This window comes from Hylaeus volcanicus, chromosome 3 (assembly GCF_026283585.1).
Source record: "Hylaeus volcanicus isolate JK05 chromosome 3, UHH_iyHylVolc1.0_haploid, whole genome shotgun sequence".
Classification (NCBI taxonomy): Eukaryota; Metazoa; Arthropoda; class Insecta; order Hymenoptera; family Colletidae; genus Hylaeus; species Hylaeus volcanicus.
In genome coordinates, this window is record NC_071978.1 from 22,564,262 (window position 1) to 22,589,225 (window position 24,964).

A 24,964-nucleotide genomic window follows, 5' to 3' on the forward strand; every position below is an offset into this window, starting at 1 on the left:
AATACTGTCCATCCCCATGTCGTTATCCTCTCTTCTCTCTTTAAAAATAAATCAATCCCCCCTCGGTGCAGTTGCAAATGTATTTATGGCAAAGGGATGTCACCGCGTCGAATTTACGGGTTAATTCCGAATTTTGACGGTTGTTCGCGAGCGTTTTGCTAGAGAAACGACGACGCGTTTCTCGAGGGAGAACGGGGCGTCGCGAAGGAGCGCGTTAAAATTTATGGCGGTTATTAATATTTCCGGTAGTATCCGTTCGCCGCGAGAGCAGCGTTGGCATCGCGTGCCCCGACCCATCCCACCTCGTTAACTGCCTCCTCCCGATCGGATACGCGACAACGAGCGAACACTTATCTTCGTCGGGGAATTACCAAGTTCGCCCCGGCTGATAACGCGTTCCTCACGGCGCGGCTGCCTCTCGTGAGTGTTATCCATCATTAGCTTTCTATTTCGAGGCGAGGCACGTGTTCGATTTTGTTGTTACGCTCGCGATACAGGAAGCAGAGAAGCATATACAGGGTATCCACGCTAAAGTGTGACAGATGCATATATCGATACCTATTGATGATACGAAAAAATTGTTTATATGTAAATTGCAAGATGCAATGGGCTCTGTATTGTGGATTATAGGAAATTTTTGGTACATTATTATTAATTTAAAAGATATGACGGTGAAGTTTCATGCGATAGTGATTTCCAAGATGAATTCATTGATCCTTAATGTATTTACCCGATTTTTGTTAGTGAAAGATAGAACGCTTCGAAATTTACTGATTTTCAGTGGAAAAGTCTCGATTTGAGTGACCGCGTAGGACTTGTTTTATGACGTGTCACTCGAATCGAGACTTTTCCACTGAAAATCAGTAAATTTCGAAGCGTTCTATCTTGAGAACTAATCAAAATCGGGTAAATACATTAAGGGTGAATGAACTCGTCTGGAAAAGCACGATCGCATGATCCCCCTAAAAATATATAGTTCCATTTAAAAAACGAAACTTCACCACCATATCCTTTAAATTAATAATATAACAAAAATTTCGTTCACGCCGCAATATAGAGCCCATTGTATCCTGCCATTTACATGTAAACAATATTTTCGTATCAATAGTTATTGAAACCTGCGTCTATCACACTTTAGCGTGGACACACCCTGTACACGTTGCATAGCGTAATAGGTAGAACGTTTGAAATAGATAAGATTTCACCGTACAATTTTTGTACTTCTTGTTGTTCTTTTTGTAAATAAATGTTTATTTGATACCTAAATTAAATTAAACCTAAAGAAACATTAGGTATCGTAGATTTGCTGCGTGAAACCTAATGCTAACTGAGAGTCACCTCTCGAGTGCAAAGGACATTGGAAATCGTCTGGCCCTGGTCATGGCCCCTTCGACCCTTCATTACTCAAGAAACTTCGTCGCTCGCTCAAGTGATCACTCGTCATCTGCATATCGATCAACGGAAGCTCTATAATGCACCCTAAGCTCGAGGATTCGAAGGATCTCACGATCTCGCGTACCCAGGGAGGAGCTCTGAATACGCTCTTTCCTTGGTGATATCGTCCTAAAATAAAAAAATAAAAAAGAAGCGACGAAAATGTGACCCCTCGAACGACGCGCAACGAAACCAATGGCGGCTAACCCGCTAGGGAAGCGCGCAGGCATTCGTCGCGTACGTCGAGCAGTAATTAAAGGACATTCTTCTATCGATACCTCCCGCGGCGCGTGACGAGTTTATAGGAATCCGCATTATTCGCGTCGGTCGGCTAACGAACGCCCCCGCAATACCCTGGCCTTTCTACGACGAAAATTAACGAGACAGAGAGGGCCCCGGCGCCCTCGTCTATCGGCGACGCTCCCGTAAACTGTGACACGCACCGCCACCGCCGCCCTTATTCCTCCCCTTTTTTCTCCTTCTGCACGCCGCCCTTTCAATCCTTTCAAAGGTTCTAGCCTTTAAACCTTTTCAAACAGTTTCCTCCGCGGGCAAACACGCGTGCAGCTACCACCTGTTCCGTCGACCGCGTCTCGATTCCGACGCGCCGCACGGTTCGCTCACGAAAATCGTCAATGACGAGGGATGCTGGATCACGGATTCCTGGGATGCGCTCCTGGTTGGGGGGTTTCGTCGAAGTCGCGGTGATAGAGGTGCGGTGGATTTGAGATGACACTTGGAAGGAGAGAAAGGAGAGTATTTTAGGGGAAAATGGGGGAGACACGGGGGTAAAAAGTGTATTAGGAAGTGGAGGATCTTTTTCATTTTTTATTGGTGGATCTTTGTGCTGGCTCGTGCTTTCACAGGTTTAGTTTACATCGAACAATGTAACGTGTGTATTACTGTTGTATTTACAGTCTCATAAATATTCGTATACTCTATGTCTGTTAAAGAAGTTTGTCTGAATTAAATAGTAGGTTCGATGTTTCCAAATAAATGTTTCATTATAAATATGTACATGGATACACTTTACACTTGTATATATATATATATTATATATTATATATATAATATAATATATATATATATAAAATTCCAACAATAAACACAGAGGGTACGAATATTTATAGAACTGACTGTATATATTCACACATATCCCTGCCATAAATGCATAAATATCCACAGTTTATTAAACACGTAACTAGTACCGAAATTTGTATTCTATAGACAGAGTAGTCCACCTGGCTCCTAGACAAAAATCCCAAACCATAATACAATCTCCTATATTTTTTAAACCAATTAAATTCCAGGAAAGTGACGACTTAAACCCCCTATAATATCCCCAAAACTCCATCACACCTGAGTTTCGTTAAAACCCTCGACACCAAACCTACGGAAACAATTCATCCAACCCTAAACAAACCCACATTCAAAAGGCACAACATTCAACATCCCATATTCCCTTCCCAAATTCGATCTCACCGAAATGATGACTTAATCCCCTCCCCCCCTGATATCACCCAGCCCACCCCCAAGACACAATTTCACCCGAATACGATCCCGCAGTTTCCCGTTCGCGTGCGCGAAACCGCTCGCGCGATCATCGCTGCCGCGATCTCGAGTTTCCATCGCGTTTCGCGGTTTACCCAGACGGTTTCACGGGAAAAGGAGGGGGGTGGGGTACCAATTCGACGGATCGCCGAAAGAATCGATCGTGCTCTCTCGCCGTGCCCCGGCAGCCACCGCAGCGCGTTCCTAATCGGCGAATAATTGCCAGAGAAAAGCGAATGAGAAAGCGGCGGAAAAAAAAAGAAGAGGAAGACGAAGAAGAAGAAAAGGGAAAACGGTGGAAAAATAGGAAGTGATTCCGGAGGGAAGAAAGCAGCCCCCGGAGGTCGACTCTCTCGAGGAGCGAGAAGAAAAACGTTTTCGACGGAGGAAGGCACGGGGCGTTCTTCGTAATTTTTGCGATCGATGGTTCGGTTCCATTCATTTGCCCGTTCGCTCGCTCGTCTTTTCGTTCCATTAGTCGCGGTCGAAGGATGCTTCCGACCGTTTTACGGAGAACACTCGAGTCCCCTATTTATTCCGCGTCGAAGAAGCGATCGGTCTGCGCGTTTTCCACCAGTCGTTACCGGGCGACCACGTATTTCCTAGCCAGCAGTAATTTTAAACGAGCCGCGCCGATCGATCCCGTTGCTCGTCGCTATCGTCGAGGAATCGTCGTCCTGTCGTATCGGTAAACAAAGGACCGCGACTGGGAGCGGCTCGACGAAGAAAAGGCTACGATTTTCCACCCCTGGAGCATGGTCGATGCTTTCATCCGGGGCCTCGAGGCCTACACCAGCATTCATCGAGTGGGGACTGACCAATGGCCGAGGTAGTTATTCGAAACGCGACTTTGTGCTATGATATAAGGGGGACGATTCTCCTTTAACTGATTTTAGTCCTCTGCTTTATAAATTTTATTTTTATATGCTAAGATATTTTATATGTTATTGACCTGATTCTTTAGACTCGACTATTTTTTCTGTCCAATATTATTTCTTCAAATATATTTTTGATCCTATACACCAACAAGAATGATATAGAAGTATAATTCTCCTACATGAACTGATTTTAGTGCTTTCGTTTATGAATTTTATTTTCCAACAAATAAATCCTAGTCTAACATTTCAGACTGGATAATTGCTCTCAATTGAATATATTTTTAATCCTGTAAATTCATCGCGAAGAACGATGCGAGAGTATGATTTTCCTACATGAACTGACTTTAGTCCTCTCGTGTATGAATTTTATTTTACCAACAAGCGAAATATACTTCTCCTCAATTAAATATATTTCTGGTCTTGTAAATTCCTCGAGAACGATGCTAGAGTATAATTCTCCTAAATTTTATCTTACAAAACTTCCGGTAGTTGATTTTCGCGCGAATGCGCTCTCCCTTGAAAGCTGAATCGCGCTACACGTCCGTCGACCGTCAAAGGATTCTTCAAACATTTAGAGACCGTCGCACGGAACGGTGCGAATATGTTTGATCCTTCGTCTGCCTTTTCCTAGTCCTTTCATCCGGTTTTTGATTTATTTTACATTTTGTTCTGCGCGATAACTTTAAGGCCAGGTTTAAAAAGCAGCCACCGCCTTTGCGCAATTATGCAATTACTCGGCCGTGCACGTGTACAGTTTCTTCTAATTTCTCGGTGATAAAAATATTACAACAGGGAATAATAAAACAAGTTATATATTTCACGAGCACTTCAAAATCCCCGAGAGCTATATATTTCGCTCTCGATCAATCGATTCCACTCGCAATTCTCTGTTTTTGAAATTGTTCTCCACGAGCTTCGGAAAGAAGAAAGAGGATATTATATTCGGGAAACAAAAAGAAATACTTTCAGTGGTACTCTATTCTTATTAAAAAGCAAAAAATGCTTCATGAAAACGCTTTCTGTCCATTGTAGGGAGAGCGTAGGAAAGGAAATTGAAAGCTGAAAGGCTTGAAAGTTCAAAACAGCTGAAATTCGGTTGTACAATTGTTTGCCACTCGTAACATTTCTCGTTGTTCTTCTGCTACAAGTGACGCAGGTGTTTTTAAGAAACTTTGATTAAGACATTCGAGATACTCCGATACTTCCCTGTCAGATCTTAACTTGCATGTAAAATAAAATTCATAAAGTAAAGGACTACAATTACTTAATTTAGGTGAATTCTCTCTCTTATATCATTTGTGACGATGGATTTAATGGACCAGAAATATACTTGAAGAAACAGTATCTAGAAAAAAAAGTACTCAACTCAAGAAATCAAATCTTGAGTTGCATATAAAATAAAATTCATAAAGTAGAAGACTACAATTACTTAATTTAGGAGAATCATCCTTCTTATATCTTTCGTGGCGACGCATTTAAAGGATCAGAAATATACCGGAAGAAACAGTATCTAAAAAGAAATAGTCGACTCAAGAAATCAGATCTTCACTTACTCCTAAAAATAAAATTCATGAAGTAGAGAGTTAGAGGCTCCCGGTGGAACCTACTCTTGACTTCAGCGTGAACATCCTCCTTTAACGTTGGCCTCCGTGACGGTTTCCCTCAACGACAAGATTGCGGAGTATAAGGCTGAAGTAACTCGGCGCAACTTTAACGTTGGCTGTGCGTAACATTTTTCCTTGGGTTCCTCGCCTCGAGTATTCCTCGAACGTTTGCCGAGGGCACGCCTTGCGTAAACGCGATTAAGTGGCATCTGAAAGATGACAGCAGGTGGCGCACTCCCTACGAAAACCCGCAACCCCTCGTTAGGGGCACGTTCTTGGCCATTTATCGTCGTTTCTTCTCCTCGCTCGCTCGGAGCCTGCGATATGAACGCGAACCAACCGTTCTCGCATCGTCGCGATACACAGTACGCAGACTGTCTCGTAAATAACGAGACTGACGCCGCGAAAAAATGAAACAACGCTCGTATTAGCGTGAATCTTCCTCTTTAGCCTAAAATACGCTGGGAGTGACGAAATTAATGACGAAGATGGGTGGAATGATTCTCGGAGATAGGATTTCAGAATTATATCGAGTACTACTTGAATTAATTGGTGAAAAATGAGTGATACAAGTTTAAAATTGAGGATGCACTCCATGAAGACTCGAAGTGCTTTCAATTTCACACAGGTGAGAGGTTTGTTCGTAATTTTTCGGCGAATGTAGGAGTCAAATACAGTGAATCCTGTCTAAGAGGCATCAGCTGGTGTCTAGGCCAAGACTTTTAAACGTCATAGATACCAAGATCCAAGCTCATTCACCATCATCTACCTCACTGCCTCATCTAATGCAAGACAAGCAATTACAAAGCGCGAAGGGGCCAACCACGCGTCCCTTAGACAGGTAACCTTCAGACTTCCCTAATGGAGTTCCCTGTAGTCCAAACAGGGTCGTGTTTGGGTTCATTTTCACCAGGAAAACCTCACCAATCAACTAGTAGCACTTTCACGAGTACTTTTGTGGTCGCTTCAGTGCATTTCTATTAGAATCAAATACAGGAAGCATCTGTAAGGAAGCACTTCTCCGCGAACAATCTCAGATCTCGAGGAACTCGCAGACGCCCAATTTTTCTTCTGGCGGCGCTCGTTCTTTCGACCAAGAGAATTGAAAGCGCGCCTTGCGGAATCGTCGCTCCGTGAAAGAATCCCTCGCCCGGAAGAGGTTCGAACCGGATAAAATACAGGATCCCGCGGACCTGTAAATCACTCCCCGCGGAGCGGCGCCGTTCTCAGAAGAATTATCGCGACGCGATGCCGCGTCGGATATCCCTCCCTCGCGCGTACATCTTTTTTACGTCCTTGGTTTCCGTTGTTCCCCCCCTCCCTACGTTTCTCCCTTTCATTTTTCCCTGTCGAGGCTCGCGCCGGGCGATTCGCGAAAGAGAAACGGCCCGCGAGGTCTCCGAGGGCCTTTAATTCCATTTCTTCGTTTATTTCCGTTATCCTCGCGTTATTTCGGAGAAAGTCTTGCACTTTACGGGAAATACTAGGTGGGTGAAAGTGTTATCTTGGTGGATAATAATTGGTTAATCGCGAGGGGATGTTTATAGGCGTCCTTTGGGAGTAATTTGAGAGATTTAGGATAGAATGTTTGTTATTTAAATAGTTTTATTGAATATTTTATTTTAAGATATTTTCGTAACCATATTTTATTTTAATGGTGTTTATTGTTATTCTTTGTTTTACTTCGATATCGTTGACGAATAATGATTGTTTTAGGAAGTGACTAAATATGGAGCTTTGTAAGTAGAGAATCAACGACACAGTGAATTAATTCCAGAAGGTGAACACTGGAACTAAGAAGTCTATAAGTAAAAGCTCTAAGCTCCCTGTAGGCGAGCTCAATTCTTTCTAGCTCCACGTGAATAATTTAATAAAATAAAATATGGTAATTAAAGTATTTAGAAACAAACTAACGAAAGAACATCGATAATGTTGCACTATTTACGATGTTCCCTTCCCACGGTTCTTCTTTTACTTATTCTTTTTATATAGTGTTTGCTTTCTGCTGTTTCTTTGAAATCGTAGCTGCGTCGCGGTTCTTTGAGACAGACGAAGACATTGTCCCAGCCGAAAACGGTCGCTACCCATGGAAATGGAAATTCTAGATCAATGGGAACTCGATATGGGTCTACATCGATATGAACGCATATCGGTGCCACTGTTTACGGTGTCTCTCCGTTCTTCTCTTATTGCCGCGTTCCTTGTTTGCGATGCTGCTGGTATTTCTCTTGCTTGGGCCACTATCGGGACGGTGTTTCGTCGACGATTTACTCGCCTCGCGCTTCTTTGAGACGGATCGCGACATCGTGCCTCTGATACACGCTGTTCTCGAAGATATTGAAATGTTGGATCGATGTCAGGTCTCTGTGATGACTGTGCTTGACGCGAAGAATCGGAGGAGTGGTTTAGAGGAAACATTGTTTATCGATGAAATTTTTATTTCTTTTTCTGTGGGATTTATTGGAATTATTTCTTGGAACTCAAGATAATTTTGTAACGGTGCTTTCTCTATTTTGACGTATCCCTTCCTTCACGAAAATATCCTCATTTAATTACAAATATCATAGAAGTCGTGTAAATATAAGAAATACTGATATAAAATATATTACAAAGCATGTACGAATGCTTGTAATTCAAATTGGATCAATTCATTTCGTTCGTTCAATTAGCATCGCCGTGAATGAAACTTAACCCCGGTTGTGGCGTCCAAGAGAAATGATCTTTAACGTTTGCACCATACTTCCCGAGTAGTGAAATATCAGGTTGACCCAATTTCTCACTCTCTACTTCAAGTTTAATTACTGCCCCCTTATCTCGCGTGTATTTAATACGCCTACCACCTGACATCGAGGATATTTCGACAAGTATTAATACTTTCATCCCGTTAACCATTTATTATTTATCGCTTCCCTTTTATCTCGAATTAAAATAGCCGAACTGTATTTTTTTAATTTTGTATTTTCCCTACATTTCCCTCGTTCAAAGCGCGGTTCATGTACCGAAATTGAAGTGTATACTGAAAAAAAAATGTTTTCAAAAAACTTTCCCTCATTCTTTTTTTTTTCCGGTATGAAACCCAGCCGGAAGCCCGCAATGTTTTCAAACACGGGCGAATGGATCTAAATTCCATCCGGCGTATTTAATTTTGTGCAGTGGCATCCATTACGACAAATTCAATTTAGTAAATGGTTAAATCACGCAAATAATGCTGCCAGATAAATAACAAATGGTTAGCGTACGAGAACAACAGAGGGATATCGAAATGCGATCAGCTTTAACCACTTGACGTGAGTGTACTTCGGTGCGTGTTGCATATTTTCTCGAACCTAAATTAAGCTATTTGTTCGGAGCCATCGATATAAAAAAACACCAGGATGAAGGTTTCGTAGCGAACCAACAATCCCGAATCCCCTTTTCGAAATTTGTTGTTTGTTCGACATTTATTTGTTACCGAGACCGCGGATGCTTATGCATTTTCGGTGCACGATGCACAAAATGTATCCGTCCGGTTTCGTGCGACGAAACCGGTACCAGCTCGCTTGAAAACGGTGCACCGACGTATCCTCGAACGAAGCCTCGCGTGTTTCGCTGAATAAGCGTCGTGAAACAGTGACACGCAGCCCTACACTCTCGACGTCGCGAATTACAGGGGTCGCTTCACAGGGGCCGCAGACGCAACGATTTGTCATACGGACGGAGTCTTAAGCGACGACTTGAAATGGTAGTTGTTACTACGTAAGTCGCTTTCACCATAAACGTAACGATCTGTCGTTACGTTTCGACAAATCTTCCTCGAGAGTGGCGCACTCGACTGGAAGAAACACTCGAGAGTCTCTATTGCGAACGGAGTCGGATGAACCTTGTCATCAAATGTGTAGTAAACGAATAGGGAATGCACTTGGGGCGAGTTTAGGTTGGTTGGTGAATGTAGAGATGTTGGAAGGTGTCAATTATCAAACCACTTGCATTATTACTATTATAAGTCTTACGATGCTGTGCAAGGTTATTGGATTGCGTTATTTTTATTATTATTAGCGTGACTTTTTATTCTTCATACGTTTTATTTTTTCATTAAATGATTTTTATTTAAACGATACGAAGAAAGGTTTTTGTAATAGGAATGAAAGTTTCAATTTTTTGTGTGATGTAAATGGGTTAGTATACGAAGAGTGTAAGAATGTATTATTCATTGCATATGTTCATACATGTACTTAACCCTTTGCACTCGGATGTTCTCTCCGAGGGGACGTTGGAAGTCCAGAGAACATTGGTAGAGATCAGACAATATACATTCTCTGGAGCACAACATTTTCAAAGGTGTACACTTACTTGGAGGTTTCCACCCAAGTAGCACGAACAAATAAATCAAAGTAGCATCACAATAAATTACATGCTTTTTATGCTACATTATTTACACCAACATGTATTCTCGTAGCACATCCTCGAATGCAAAGGGTGGATACACACATATAAGTGATTCAATTTGGAGCACCCTCCCTTATTATAATCACTACAACGTCTTGGGCAGTGTTATTTACCAACCCACATGTCTCCGATAATTATGAATTCCATTCTTTTGTATCCCATTCATTATCCTCCAGCGTCCCATTCCAAGAAACAATTCCTCACTTTGCCTCACAAACTGCTAATCGGTCCCATATTTCGACAACTATCACTCTAATCTAAACGAATATAGGAATGCCAATGAACTTCACTCCTCCTGATCACATTCGCAATCCTCCAGCGTCCCATTCCAAGAAACAGCTCCCCGCTACTCCCTGCAAACCCTCGATTGCTCCGACTTCTCAAGCATCCCAGCGAGGAGGCATCGTCGCGCTAATCGAGAGACGAACGCAGGTGTCCCGCGGATGAAGAACGATCATCCTCCGTGGAAATACGTCGTTTATCTCCCATCCGACGCGCCCGAGCCATTTTCCCCCCTTTCCCAACAATTATCGTCGCAACAGTTCGTATCAATCACGGTCGCGCGACCTATCGCGCGACAAACCGTCGCTGTCTACCCCCTATCGGACTCGCGGATTTATTTCGCGCGATATAAGCGTAATATGAAGAATGAAAGAGAGAGAGAGAGAGAGAGAGAGAGAGAGAGAGAGAGAGAGAGAAGAAAAAAAATCGTTCAGCTCCTCGCGGCGAGAACGAGTGAAAGAGAGAGAGAGAGAAAGAAAAAAGGAAAAGGGAAAGGGAAAGGGAACCGGGAAAAGGGATGAGGCGGCGAAGGAAAAGGACGGGCGGGTTGGAGGTGGTGGCGAAGGAGGGTGAGAGAATGTAAAGAGGGCAAAGGTAAGGGGATAAGAGAAAGCGCGGGAGGGGGTGGAGAAAGGAGCGTAGGGGGAAGGTGGTGGTGAAGCAGGCAGGCATTTCCGACGGCAAAGCGCGCGGATTGTGAGCCAGTCGGCGAGCAGGGTGAGCGGGGAGGGGGAATCGCGTACAAGGAAGAAAAAAGGGAGCCGTCAAGCTGTCGCTCGCGTTCCGTAAACACGGAAGTCTGAAGTGCTCGGGCTTTGAACACCGACGACTACCGAACGACGCCGACGACGACGACGACGACGACGATGACGACGACGACGATCGTAATTACCGTCGTTGGTGGGACCGTTGCTCGGGAAAACGTGTCGTTTACGTATCAACAGTGCACCCAACCCCTTCCCCTCCCCCCCCCCCTGCCCACCGCGCCTTATGTCGCCCACTTCTTCATCCGACGTCCCACCACTTTCGATTCGTACCATCTCCCGCGAACCCCTCGCAACCCCTGCATCCAAGCGTCCCGTCCAAGATCTCGATGACCTTCCGTGAGTGTCCCGTCTTCGGGGGTGTATTCACACGAAACGGATCGGTGGGATCGGGGACCAGAAACACGGTGGAGGAGCGAGCTTCTGCGAAGGTTCTGTTTAGGCGGGAAGGGTCGTTTTACGGAGATGGGTACGCTAAATTTGTTTGGGGAGGAGGATGGATGGGTTCCACGTGGAATCCATCGATTTCTTCGGTGGTGGCTCTGGTCCACGAGGAACGGGATTGTGGAGGTTCTGTTTAGGAAGGGGTCGTTTTATGGAGGTAGGTGCACCGAGTTTGTCCAGGTACGATCAATGGTTTCCCGTGGAATTTGTAAACACTCCAGTTTGTAAAGAAATTGTCTAAATATTATTACAGGAGGAAGGAAGAAACTTTTTCCAACACATAAACATTATTTTATCATACCGAACTCGAGGTAAAACACCTCGTATTCAAATTACAAGAGATACGTGAAATATAGAAACTAAATGAAATATACAATTAAAATAAATTTTATAGAAAAAAATTTTGCTCCAAGAAACATTAAAGTAATTAAATTGCTTATAAAAATAATTCTTAAATACTCAGCTATAAAAATCAATGCAAATTCATTCCTATAATACTCGGTATTGAATCAAGAAACCAATTCAGATTCTCCTTTAACTAAATTGAATGGAGTACGATTTAATTCAATTAATATTCTTACTAAACCTTTATGAGGCAGAACTCACTGGTTATTTTTTCCACTTTTTTTTTTGGTGGATCAGCGTAAAAACTTAAAACTACGAAATTCCTGCAACTTCCTTGTTGGTGACAATGAGTACCAGTGACCTATAAAGGGTTAATCGAATGCCCTGAGAGCTAACAATACCTTATAGTAATATTAACAACAAATTTCTTTGGGCATATTACTAACACAGCTTGACGAAAATTGAAACTCTAGATTCCAAGTCTCGTTTCACTTGTAAGAAAAATGTACCCCTAAATACCCCTGAAGTAGCCTGATGGAGAACTTATAAGGGATCGACACGTTTCAATCGCCACCAACCATTGAATCTCAATGCAATCCCACAACAAACCAACTGAACAACTTGTATACCGATTTTTGAGTAAATACAGGACCAACTCTCGTCTACGGAGGCTCCATAGAAGTCTCCATTGAATCCCGTTGAAAACAGCCGTCGTTCAAGGTAGTAAATAACGTAACGACCCTCGTTTTCGCAAATCGTGGAAAAAAAAGAATGAAGCGACGAGTATCGTCTGTAATTCCGTTAATGGATCGTAACAGCGAAATTTGTCCTAGAATCGTCAAAGAGCGGCCCGCGGCTCGCCGTCTCGCATTCAAATATCACTGGAGGATCGCTCTTCTCAACATTTCCCTTTGCGTTCACGTCAATTGACCCCGCGTCTATTAATATTTGCGTCGCATTAAAACGACTCGGTTTCCGCCAATAACCATCCCCTGCCCACCCTCCACCCCCCTCCTTCGATCTTTTAATTACTCATCGAGCGACGGTTTTCGCGAGCCTAGAGCTCGTCCACGTTGTTCCATTGGTCGTTCGCTTGATCGCTCGTTCGTACGTCGTTCACCAGAGATATCGAGAGATTTTGACAAATGGAGAGAGAGTTGAGACGTGGTCGATGCCAGAGGGCTTTTTGCAACGATCTGAAGGAACCGATTATTTTAGAGATTTGATGATTGATTGAATTGGACTTTTCAAGACATTCCTTGGATCTCGTTTTATTTTAGTCTGCTTAGAAGAAAAAACTCTCTGAGAAATGATCTACAAGATCCAAGAATTATTTATTAGTTTAGAGACTCGTTGTAAAGATTGATAAAATTGGCCTTTTCAGGACATTCCTTGGATCTCGTTTTATTTTAATCTGCTTGGATATTTTGCAAAATATTAACACGACTAGAACTAAAAAAAGATCTCTGGGGGGAGTCAATCTCATCAATAACATCGAGGATTCAACAGAGGATTCAGTTGTTCCCCTGAACTGTGACTTGACGCGTCTGACCATTGCTTGCCCATTCTACTTAAATTTCCAAACTTTAACTACTGCATAAGACTATCCGTTTAGATGAGGTCTAGCTGGATAAAAAATTGAGAGATCGAGGAGAACTAAATCCTGCCACAACCACCACCGGCATTTACAAACCTCGATTCAAGTAGAAACAGCGAGCAATGGTCAGACATATTAGTCAAATCTCGTTCAATGGCGCGTCGTACCTCGTGAATTTTCCGAATCCATTTTTCTCCAACGCGAAACATCGCGTGAAAAAAACATTGTGTTCCACGTTTTCGATTTGTCTTTATACGAGTTTATCGACTCCACTTATTAAACCATTACTTCTCCAATAAAAATCTGAAATCTCCGCAAAACCTAGCGTTAAATCGACTGACATCAATTTGGGGATCACCGTGCGATAAACAAAAACTGCAATAGCTGAACTAGGACGTTTCTCTAATCATTCCACTCGTTTTTTTTCCAGGTGAACGGGCAAGACGTATCGAACTCCAGCCACGAAGATGCGGTGCGTTGCTTTCAATCCGCCCAGGAGCCAATCATCGTCGAGGTCGTACGACGGCAACCGGTGCAGGGACAACGAACAACCTGGAAGGACCAGGAGAAAATCGAGATCGAGGAAAGGACGAACGACGTGAGCAAGAAGGATCACAAGGTCGTAGCGTGTCGTACCTTGGTGTCGACAGCGGTGCAGACCGACTGGGGAGGCCTCCTCGAGGAGGAGGAACTGATGCCAGAGCCCCTAGGCGTCGACGAGCAGGCGAACGACAGCTTCGAGGACTTCCTCGCGCACGACATCGACTTCGAGGTATTCGTTTCTCTCTGATCTCGCAATTTTAAATCCAAACGATCGAGGTTAGGCACCAACAACTATTTTAACTGCACCTTCTCACGTACTTCTCGCTCTTTTTGTCTCTATAGTCGAGAAACGCGTTTGGGAGTTGTCAGGGTGTCCTTGAAAGTATTGCACGTTATTGACGATTAACCCTTTATTTACTGGCAGGACTTATATAAGTATTAATTAATCGCACACATTCAAGAAGTAAATTGTTAAGAAGTAAATGTTTTTAAATTATAGAGCATGAAGCTCAAATATTTTCCCAGGCCTATTGTGACTTTCGAGTCCACTTCTATGAAGTTCGTTTTTAATTGTTGGATGGCATCACAAGCTTGTTAGAAACAACTCTACAAGATGATATAAGACTAATATGGACTCCTAGATTTTAAAAACTTTTGAGAAATTCCGTAAGTAAAGGGTTAAGTTTTGTTGTTAGTCAATCGGTGGAGATGCTCTGAGATTTCAGTATTTTACTGTGGCATCGACGGTCTCTTTTTATTAGTAATTTAGAGAGTATTGTAGGCTTTATTCTCGGGTTATTTTAAGTGCTTCGTACTCAAAGAACAAGGAGTCTACGATTCGTATTCTTACTACTACAATATTTATTTGAATTTATATTACAAAGGGAATTTTAAACGAAAATGTACATCATTTTATCCCTTTTCTCTACTTTTCGTTTTATGGAGACAATCGATTTGCACAATGAAGGGCTCGATTAATCTCAACGTTTATAAATGCACAGTGTTCCAAAGGGAATTTAAAAAAAAAAAAATGTACATCATTCCATCCCTTTTCTCAACTTTTCGTTTTATGGAGACAATCGATTTGTACAATGAAGGGCTCAATTAATCTCAACGTTTGTAAATGCACAGCTTTCCAAAGACCTGTGGTTTATCCATAGAAGTTCCATGGGTCATCACGCCCGAAAATTGTCTTCCATCGCAACCATCGATCAATCTTAAGGTCTTGTAACGCGCGGTATTTTGGGGAGGAAGTCTAAAAACTTTGATAAAAGAGGAATCCAAGGATGGAGAGGAGGCGTAACGAGGGAAACGGGATTTTTGCAGGAGGTGACGCTACGGAAAAGTGGAAGCGCCGAGAAACTGGGTCTCATGGTCTGCTACAGCTCTGGCTCGGGCAGCGAGGACGCCGACACGGAAGTTTATATCTCGGAAATAGTTCCTGAAAGTCTCGCGGCGCGCGACGGCCGCCTGCGGGAAGGCGACCAAATCTTAAGGGTAAGCGAGTTATCACCTCCTACGTACTGTGGCCAGACAGGCGAAATTTAGATAAGGAACCGAGCTGAAACCTTCCCTTAAAATGGTATTAACTGCGACGTCGATTATCGGCGCGGCAGAACCTCCGTGGCTGCGGAAAAATGGGGGTTTAACGTTGACGTCGCTGAACCTTTATGAGGCCTGGAAAGAGTATCGACCATGAAGTCGATTATCGATGGGATATTGGCTACATAGATACAGGGATATGGGGTTTAACGTTGACAGTGAACCTTTGATGAAACTTACCCTTAACAAAGTACTAAGCACGAAGTTTTTTTTTTTTGGAGATCCAACGTGAATTGTTATATAGCAGTTTTTGTGGCTTTATTGAATTCTTCATAGCTTCCATTAATTAACGCTTTATGTACCTGCAAGCTATACGTAGGTTTTTTAATTCCAGGATAAATTTGCAGGAATTAATTAACTATGTTGTTGGTCATGTATTTACAGTGCTTAATTTAAGGAAATAGATAAATCTTTTGTCGTACAAAATATACAGAAATTAATATACGGAAATTAGCCTGGATTAATATACGAGGTGAGGCACAAGCTAATATCTGAAAACACCGATCGGTGGGAAAAAAATTTCAATTTGAAATGTAATTACAGCTGAATATATGTAAAGGCACCGAACTTATTTATACACCTAATATTCTATCAGAATGTAAGTCAAAAAGCATACCGTTCCATTTAAAAAAAAAAACAGAGATGACCTTCGTATCTCCTTGACGCCTCCATCTATCAAAAAACTAGTAACATAAGATGATCAGGCCCTTTGAAACCAAATAATTTTGATCTAACGCATTTTTTCCTATCACCAATAACAGCCAAGTAATTGGTCTTGGGTGCCTCGCCCTGTACAGCAATATAGAAAATCCTTTTCTAATTTCCTTTTTAAATTAAACTGCTTCTAAAGAGAGCGGTAACATTGAGTCAGAATGGTCTAAATAAAGTGTTAACGTTCGCCGTTTGCATCCCTGCGATTGTCTCAGGAACTTCAGTGTAAATATTCGGTACGGAACAAAAATTGTAGCCATTACTTTCCTCTTGGATTGACCGACTTTGCCTTTCTTGGAGAAGTCTCCCTAGGTCAACACAGTTCCATAGAGTCGCGCTTCGAAAGAGGATTACAATAAAGCACCGAGGTTTTGTCCCCCGGTCACAATCGACTCTAAAATTTCAGTTCGCCTAGCTTTTCAGAAGCTGGGAAAGCTTCTTAACGCAGTCTACAAGGCGCAACTTTTTAAAAAAAGAATTTCTCGGCACTCATCTTGTTACTTTTACTTTATTCAGACGTTAGACGTTTTTGGGAGCGAAGCTCTTCGCTCGTTATTCCACAGAGATCTATTCTCGTGGCAATCTCTTCGTCGTTGACACTAAACATGCCACGAGTGGTCGAATGATCGTTTCCAAACTTTTCTGTACAGTTCTTGTACTCGATATAGCGATTATATAGAATTGCTTTACGTATTAAAACGATTGATATTAGGTTGTCCCAAAAGTTTCTTCCATTTCATTAATAAGTAATACATACACAATATTTTATGTCTAATGGTACATTATTGAATTGTGTACGATTCATTTTGCTCCATTACTGTTGCAACATTAGCATCTAAGAAATTAGGTTGTCTATTTATATAAACATTGCTACACAAAATAACCGAATGCAAGTCACGGAAGAAACTTTTGGGACAACCTAATACATTGATAGAGGAAAAGAAAAACATTGAATTAATTTAATGTTACACCTTACATCTTATCGATTTATTTTTTTAATGTATTTCAATTCAATATCACATGAAATATTTATCCATTCGATTAAAAAAGGCGTATTTAAAACAAGTCATTCGACTATTCATGATAGAAATAGGTACAAGTGAAATGTCGTAGATTTAGTGTTAAATATCTGCTACTGGGCAATTCTTTTCACCGTTAGTGTTTTCCTGTTACTGCAATTTTCGAACCGACTCTATCCCATCTTTCGCCGAGACTTTCCTGAAACGAAAAAGAAATTTTCTAAAATTAAATACGAGGACGAAGAAACTGATTACCGTTCCTCGTCAAAACAATTTCGCCCATTGTTGTACCCGCGTAATACGATGCTAAGGGATCACCTCAAGCATTATCGAAACGTCGTTCGATTTCAGCTGGTGAATTGTCTTTTGTTACAAATCTTATTACAGAATGATATTCTATATTTGACGTGGCATTGTCGTCGCGTCGCAATTACTCAGACACAATGAATAGCATGAATATAAAACTCGAGCCTCTCGTGACTCGAGAAGGGGAGGAATATAACGCGATATCGATTGGGTGCTCGGATCTACGCGTTATAGGTCAAGCAGAGAACTCTTGGACCTTATTACACATGGCTACTGCTGCGACGACTGAATCATTTATTATTCCACATCAAATTACATTTCGATCTTTTAGAGATTACTGTCGAATTCAGTCGTCTTTTTTTGTACCAGATTATAGTAGATTGTAGTACCAAATTGTACATGATAGCATAAGTCCTGGTAGGCTAACACATCCTTGTTTTTGCATATTTTATTCTGGGCTTCAATGAAGTATAAATTACAATAATACGTATATGTTTTATCAAGTAAAAAACATAATGAAATAGCTCTATATATGTAGATATTTACTTTTATTTAAATTTTATACGTATGAAACAGTTCGAATTGTACACCAACACAAGAATAAAAATTGTGTAGTTGCAGAACACGTAAAAAAATGTCCTCTATAAATTTAAATATAAAGTTTGTTGTTCGGTATTTACTTATGCCCATTTAATCGAAGTTAATTAACAAAAGTGCGTCGTCAATCGGACACAAAGGTGTTGACGCTTTCAGCATACATATAATTAGACTGCGGATCTTTATGCATTTATAGGAAATTACGAAATGGAAACAATATGCAAGAATATAAAAAAGATTGAAAGTAAAGTTCATGTTATAATATCTGCAGAATAAAATAAATTAATATTTAGGTTCAATTTTTGTAGGCATGTTCGCGAAGATTTTATTTTGCATAAAGATCCGTAGTCCACATATAATATATGGTAACTACATGTTTTTGTTTTGTGTATAATTTCGACTCAGGTAAATTACATATTGGCAAAAAATTAGAAGAGTACATGGCTTAAAAAAATGTTAACTAATGTGATGGTTAAAAAGTTTGTTTATTCTCGGGAAAATCACCGCGGCACACCCAAGATCACCCGGCACAGCGTTTGCGGAGCTCTGCTGTACTTCATAGCAAATGACCATTATTGTTAGTTGACCCTTGTACCCAAACGAACGAAAACAATATTTCCACTTTCACATACATTAACCAGACGCGAGCCAGATGATTCTGTACGTCGCGGCATCCCTGCTTTAAACCGTAAGAAATTTGTAAGTAGTAGGCGTCGTCGTCGTCGACGAATCGAACTGCTTGATTCGATTACGAGAAAGGACTAGGCGTTCCTGTTAGACGAGCTCGTCGCGTTTCCTCCTCGCGATTTCCTTCCGACCTGCTACCCTTCTAATCTCGTTAGACGGATTGTAATTACGGACAAAGTGGTCGACTTAAGGGAAATCGGATGGAAAAACGAGTGGCGGCTACGTCCCCGGGATTTCTTCCCTCGAACCGTCTGCCCGGGGATATCTTTTCGCGCCGCCTGAGAACTCCTTCCGCGCGGAGTCATCGTCTTTTCGAATCGGCGATTTTTCTCCAAGGGCACCGACAACAGTCGACCCCCATATACTCGTTCTTAAGGGGTTGTTCTGGTTTGACCGACTGAAAAACAGTCGATTTTCTAGAATTTTTTCTTGTCGAAACGATAAGGAATATTGAAACAAGACTTTTCTGTAATATCAGGCAAGATTGGAACTACATATTTATATTTTTTTCATTGAAAATTGTTTCGCAATAAATATTAACCCTTTGCACTCGAGGCCTTTTCTTCTGCTACCTACCAGCAACACGAGATGCTTCCTCGGCATTCTATTGCCACGAATGCTAAGCTTAGATTTACTTCGACGATGTAGCCCAATTGTCATTTTATTGACACTTCGAGTTCCAAAGAAAGTAAATCTACAGAAACGTTATTGCTGGTAGATTTGCTGCGTGAAACCTAGCGGCGACCAAGACTCGCCTCTCGAGTGCAAAGGGTTAAACCAATTCAAGAACGGGTTACGTATCTGAAACAAATCGCACTTACGAATTTTTGAATCAAAGAATATTCTGTGGAAAATTAGTATTATCTATTAAATCAGAATACCCTTTTAAATATATTCTTCTTAACACGTTGATCGCCACGTCACCCATATATGGGTGACAGTGCTTTTCACTGAAGAACTAAAAAAATTAATTTTGAAAGTTAAGCTTCAAAGGAAATGAATTTAAATGAAATTCGTGTATTTTGATGAAGTTACAAAAATAAATACCACGACGGACGTTTGATTATGTGGTCTCCAATAGTCTGAATAATATTTAATCCTAGCAGAAATTTTCAAGAATATTTCTTTGGCAGTCAACGTGTTAATCAGGAAATATAAGTATCTTAATTATCTTCATCTCCATCTAAATGTCAGTTTAACAAGCAACTCTAATGGTAGAAAACAAATTTTTGAAAGTACGCAATTACTCTATTCACCAAAATGAATGTTTATTCGTCCCATCCTAAGGAATACGTGCTTGCATACTAATCTTACTCCAGCCCTAAGGAAAACAAGATCCTTGAGGTTTCACGGTTTCCCACAAGACCACGGTACGCATCATATCACGAATCTCGACTTTATCTACATCAAATATTCCCTAAAAAAAAAAAGAAAAAAAAACACACGTGTCGACTATTCACAGCTAAGAATCATCCTAGTATACGCGGGACAGAAGGTGACGGGTACGTTTATCAGCTGCGCGAGATCGTTGCTTGAAAACACGTCTGAAATCCAGCACCGGGAACTCCAATGCGCGACTTTTGTTCGTTTCAGGTAAACGGGAGGGACGTGGCGAACAAAGAGCAGACGGAGAACCTGTTCGCCGAGACGAAGAGCGCGGTGACCATTCTCGTCAGTCGATGTCTCTATCAGGTAAATATATTCCCCTTCGAGCGTCCTTATCTTGGTCCGATGTGTACTAAAACGTTTCGTAAACTCTGTTCCAGGATGACGAGTTCGACGACAGGCGAACGTATCGTCAGGTGAGTCCTTGGTACTTCCAGCTGGATCGTGATTTAGTGCGTTGACTGGTGGAATGTTTTTCGAAGAGTTTCGACGGTGAACGACTACCAATACTCGTCATTTATTTTATTTTCCAAGTTACTTATTGCTTTACTAATTACTTATTTAATATTTTCACAGTTGCAATGTTTTTCGAAAAATTTTAAATGATTACCAACACGTACTTGTTATTTATTTTGTCTTTAAGTATTCGATTCCCTCAATGAATACCTTATTGGTAAATGTGTGGTATCATTTACTCGTAGACAACATCAAGTGGTAGATCGTCGTGTACGAATTAGAACGACAGTCAGCGTGTTAAACTGCTCTCGTTGTAACCGATTTAATGTCTGTCTTCCTGTATACCTTGCTCTTATTAATATCATTGTTAAACCTATCTATATTTCGCACCCTCTTACGTCTATGGTTCCTTCGTTAAAAGGGTCGTACACTTCACAGTCGCTTACGGTTAACCCACCCCCTCTCCTTTCTTCTGCTCAACCTCTTACCTTGTCCTTTGTCTCGTCCCTGCTACCTCTGAACAATTACTCTGCTTGACGTATCTGAAAACAGAAAGAAAACGTCAACGATTCCAACAACTTTGCAGCCTGCTATCAGTTTTCTATCTTTAGCTTCTTCCCCGAACTCACCCTTCTCGAAACATCTCCCTTTTTAATCGACCATCACGATCCATCTTGTCCAGGAATCGCCGTCGCTGTCGCCAGAACACCTCCCCTCCTACCAGAACAGCCTGATCGAACAGCTGATCCGGCAGCAACAGCAGCAAACAGAAGAACGAACCAAAGAAACGGAAGACAACACTTCCACCCTTAAAGCGCCGCCTCCCATCCCCTCGCACACGTCCCAGCAACAGCAACCCTCTGGCGCGGTCTTTTCCACGACGTCTTCCTCGACCTGCTCCTCGCAAACCTCGCAGAAATCCGGTAGAAACGCCTCCTCGCCAGCGCATCACACGGAGGACCGAAAGCAATGGTTGCAGGACACCGTGAAGGACTGCTCGAAAAAGATGGAAGGTCTGTCCGTGCGTGGCCAACAAACATCCACCGTCAAGCTGACGGAGGCGTACTCCAGCCACGTGTGGAGCGAGACGGAGCACATCTACGAGACCATACCCGAGTCCGACAGCGAGCCTATCTACTCATCCCCCTACGAGCATCAACATTGGAACCACGCTAATCACGGCACGACCACCACGACTACCACCGTGTCGACCATGACAAACGCTCAGAATCAGACCACCAGGTGGCATTCCTCCTCGAAGAGCAACAGCTCGGGCGAGGAGAAGGACAGCTCGAGCGCGTACAACACCGGCGAATCGTGCAACAGCAACCCCCTGACGTTGAAGCTCCACCAGAGCGGAAAGGATCTCCATAGAAGCACGTTGGTCCTATGCCCTCCGAAGACCCCCACGACGGTGCAGCAGCAGCGGCTCAGCTGCACCTGTCCCGCATCCGGTAACAAACAGCAAACCAGAAGCCAAACGGCCAGAAGAGGTGGCTCCGGCTCCCACCATCACAAGGATCGCGATACGACGAATCTCACCATCACCGCTCTGCCCGCCGACACTATGTACACCAATATGGCCAATCTTCATCAAACGATGCTCCTGCAACAGCAGCTGTTCAAGCAGGCCCTCAGCCGTAGGAACCTCACCACCTCCACCACCACCACCATCGCGGCGCCCAGTCCGAAGGAAACCAGCACCGCGAAGAAGTCTAAGTCCCACGGGAACTTCCAGGCGCCGAATCTGACGCGTTATCAGTTCGTCGGCAGCCAGCAAGTGTGCACGTCTACGTCGTGGGCGCAACCCGAGGACAAGGGGAACGACGTGCAGATGAAGTGGAAGGTGATGAGGAGGGCGGATGGAAGTAGGTACATCGCTAGAAGAACGGTCAGGGATCGTATACTGCGGAACAGGGCGATCAAGATATCCGAGGAGCGGGCTGGGCATAGCACCGAGGACGACACCATGTCTGAAATAAAGGTAAGTTAACGCATTGACGTCATTCGCATTCACAGTCTCATAAATATATGTAACTTTCATGTCTATTGTAGGAATTTGTTTAAATTAAATAGTAGGTTTGATATGTCCAAATATATGTTTGTATAAATATGTTGATGTATATATAAATATATACATGTAGAAGCTTATTCATACACATAATGGTCTGATTCATGTATAATCAAAAATTCATTTGGTAATATCAAAACTATTTAATTTAATCAAACTTCTTCAAAAGACATAGAGGTTACGATTATTTATGGAATTGACTGTAAATACATACAATTATATACATACAGTCTTACATACAGTATACACAATCAGTCCCATAAATATTGGTACCCTCTATGTCTATAGAAGAAATTTGTGTAAATTAAATGATAGGTTTGATGTTTGCAAATAAATTTTCATATAAATATATACATGTATAAGCTTATTCATATGCATATTACAAAACTATTATTTAATTTAGTAAAACTTCTTCGCTAGACATAGAAGGTACATGGGATTGTAGATGACAATTCGTCATTGAGGAATTATTATAGTTCATGTCATTAAATTGACACTTCATACATTTAGGAACATTCTCAATCCCATATTTCAATTTACGACAAATGCACAAACATCCGGAGTCTGTTACGGATGAAATGCTCCGCGTAATCTAGCTCGGTAGCTTAATCTTATCTCTACAGAAAAAGAAAGCCGTGTCATTTTTGCGTTTCAGATCGGCAGGTACTGGACGAAAGAGGAGCGCAAGAGGCAGCTGGAACGTGCTCGGGAGCGCAAACAAAGACAGCAAGAGCTGATGTTGCAGCAGCAGCAACAGCAGCAGCTCCAATTGCAACAGACGAACGATCTGCTCGCTTGCGACCACGCGGACGAGAAGCTCGTAAAGAAACCATTGAACATCGTCGAGCTGAGCCACAAGAAGATGGCTCGCAAGAAGAACACGTTGGACGATTTCACCACCGTCCAGGAGATGTTGGTCCATGGAAACAGAGTGGGTGGCGCGGGCGGACCTGGACCCGGCGGAAAGCTGATGGGTCTTCTTTCCGTCACTACGGTCTGAGCGCGATCGTGGCGTGAAATTTACGCTGTTGCGCGGATTCTCGCGAAATGATCTCGTCGATATCCAATCGATCCTTTCCTAACTGTATGCAGGGGTGGGCATACTCGAATGATTTTGTAATTAAAATACATGTGAGACACTAAATGTACGTTTTCAGGTCTTAGGACAAGCGACGAACGACCTAACGCATTATATTCTGTGGTTGAAGATTAGCCTTTGTCTCGTATTTTGTATTCGATCTATGATTAGTAAAGAATACTTGATATACAGTTTCACCGATCGAATAAAACGTACATCGTTTTAGGTTGCGTATATATGGTATTAGTGTAGAATTCACGCTTAAAATTATTTATTACGAACGAATAAATAAATTTTAAATAATGTCAATTATGTAGAAGTTTCTTAAATGCTTTAGTAATTGTTTAGAAATATTTAAGAAATTTGCAAATTGATTTACAATGTATATATTTGTGGATATACAAACTAATACCGTACATGCACGATCGCAATTTATTTGAATGCAAAATAAAGTAAACACGTACGAGTACTAAAGTATGAACAGAATACAAATGACTAAGGTATTCATCGTTCAAATACGTTCTGAGATACATGTTGCCCATCCCTACCTGTATGTCTACCAGCCTTACGATTACTATTTTGATCGGTACGTGTGTAGATGTGCGCGTAAAGTAACCACTCGACATGCTCCTACTCGTCTTAACTGTTCCAAACGATTTATCTTATAATATTCGGGCTACGAAAACTCTGACTTGACGTTACGTTACGAGCTGAAGCGTAACGGAGTCGTCGAGGTTGATCTAGCGTGAAACGTCGCCAAGAACACTCACCCGAAATGGTTGTAAATATTTATTATATGTATAACGATATGTATACATATGAATGTATGTAGATTATTTTACACGAACCGAAACATTTTCTGTGGACGAAGAATAGAACGAATACGTCTGTGTAGATATGTACAATAAATGTATCGATGTATAATCTGTGTATAAACGAAGATCGTGACGCGAGAAAGACGACCGTAATTCTACGAATATTGGATAATGGACGATCGATCCTTAAAAAACAATTCGATTATCCACGAAACATTTCAGAGTTGTACCGAACACGGACCAACTGTATCGACCGCTTTGTCCAGCAACAAACTATTAAGTGTCTCTCCTGTTAAGTATTTATAAAATAGTAATCGCAACGAAGAACATGTCTACCGGAGAATCGCGTCAGAGATTCGAGATGGAACA

At 42.0% G+C, this 24,964-nt stretch overlaps 1 protein-coding gene across 1 annotated transcript in view; it reads left to right on the forward strand.

Annotated features, from left to right (window-relative positions):
- The window catches only part of LOC128874022 (PDZ domain-containing protein 4), a 155,412-nt gene extending 130,594 nt beyond the window's left edge, over window positions 1-24,818 (forward strand). Inside the window, exons 2-7 of the mRNA XM_054118249.1 lie at window positions 13,755-14,096; window positions 15,194-15,364; window positions 20,383-20,481; window positions 20,556-20,591; window positions 21,314-22,615; window positions 23,358-24,818. Of these exons, the coding sequence (XP_053974224.1) occupies window positions 13,755-14,096; window positions 15,194-15,364; window positions 20,383-20,481; window positions 20,556-20,591; window positions 21,314-22,615; window positions 23,358-23,702 (2,295 nt within the window). The 3' untranslated portion in view covers window positions 23,703-24,818. The remainder of the gene's footprint in view (window positions 1-13,754; window positions 14,097-15,193; window positions 15,365-20,382; window positions 20,482-20,555; window positions 20,592-21,313; window positions 22,616-23,357) is intronic.
- The last annotated feature ends 146 nt before the right edge of the window (window positions 24,819-24,964 follow it).